Source organism: Limulus polyphemus, unplaced genomic scaffold (assembly GCF_000517525.1).
Source record: "Limulus polyphemus unplaced genomic scaffold, Limulus_polyphemus-2.1.2 Scaffold9307, whole genome shotgun sequence".
Taxonomy (NCBI): domain Eukaryota; kingdom Metazoa; phylum Arthropoda; class Merostomata; order Xiphosura; family Limulidae; genus Limulus; species Limulus polyphemus.
Window position 1 is genome coordinate 6,761 of NW_013674917.1, and position 965 is coordinate 7,725.

Consider the following 965-nt stretch of genomic DNA (forward strand, 5'->3'; position numbering starts at 1 on the left):
AATTATGTAGGTCATATTCACGGATGTTTCTTCTTGAGAGCACCGGTTTCGGATATTTTTTATGTAGGTGATAGGAGTATTATATTCTGTAAAGATATGTCGTACATATCACAAACTTAATTACATTCTGTAAAGATAATGTTACGACAGCGGAAGTCACGCGGCGCTGGGAGCATGCGCGCTGGAGTTTCTAGAAGGATCGTGACTTATCGTTGTCCCAGCGTTTGCTAGACGCCCTCTTTTTTTTAGTATATAAGCCGGAGATAGAATGAAGAGAAATAATTTATAATTGAGTAAAAACATCGGTTTCATAGTTTATTACTTAAGGATAACTTCACAGATGTGTAAGACCAAGAGCACCTGTTTCAGGTTTTATAAATTTATGTTATCTTAATGGACGTCTGAAATCTAAATCATCCGTTTGGGAGCTATTAAGTTTTTGTTTAATCAAACCCGAAGTGACAAGGTTCACTTGACTAGGCCTAGCTAGATCGTTGTGTTTTATTTCATGTAAAATATTTTGTTCTTTAAATTAACGATTTACATCTGTACATAAAATCATTAGGTTCAGAGGTAAAAATGAGACAACAATTTAAGCGGAAAATTTATCTACGGAGAGTGAGGTAATGCTCAGAGCAGTAGAACAAGTTAAACCTAACATTTATATCAGCTGCACAAATAACTGCTGCTAAAACCCGCAAGTAAGGCTTAGTGAGCGGTGGTTTGACGAAACTTTGTGTTATAATCACCTTCAAACAAGACTCCTCTCAAGGCATCACTAGAAAGATACTCAATGTTTAATACGGTAGGAAGGCCTTATTCTTATGAATTACATATAAACTAGTCCTGTTTATAGTTTCAAATCTTATGAATTATGTAGTAAGTTAGTCCTGTTGATACTTTCCAATGTTATGGATTAATTAATAAACTAGTCCTGTTTATAGTTTCAAATCTTATGAATTATG

At 34.5% G+C, this 965-nt stretch overlaps 1 protein-coding gene across 1 annotated transcript in view; it reads left to right on the forward strand.

Moving 5' to 3' along the window:
- The first annotated feature begins 566 nt into the window (after positions 1–566).
- LOC111083379 overlaps positions 567–965 on the forward strand; it is an 11,735-nt gene continuing 11,336 nt past the window's right edge. Inside the window, exon 1 of the mRNA XM_022379873.1 lies at positions 567–805. Coding sequence (XP_022235581.1) covers positions 794–805 — 12 coding nt within the window. The 5' untranslated portion in view covers positions 567–793. The remainder of the gene's footprint in view (positions 806–965) is intronic.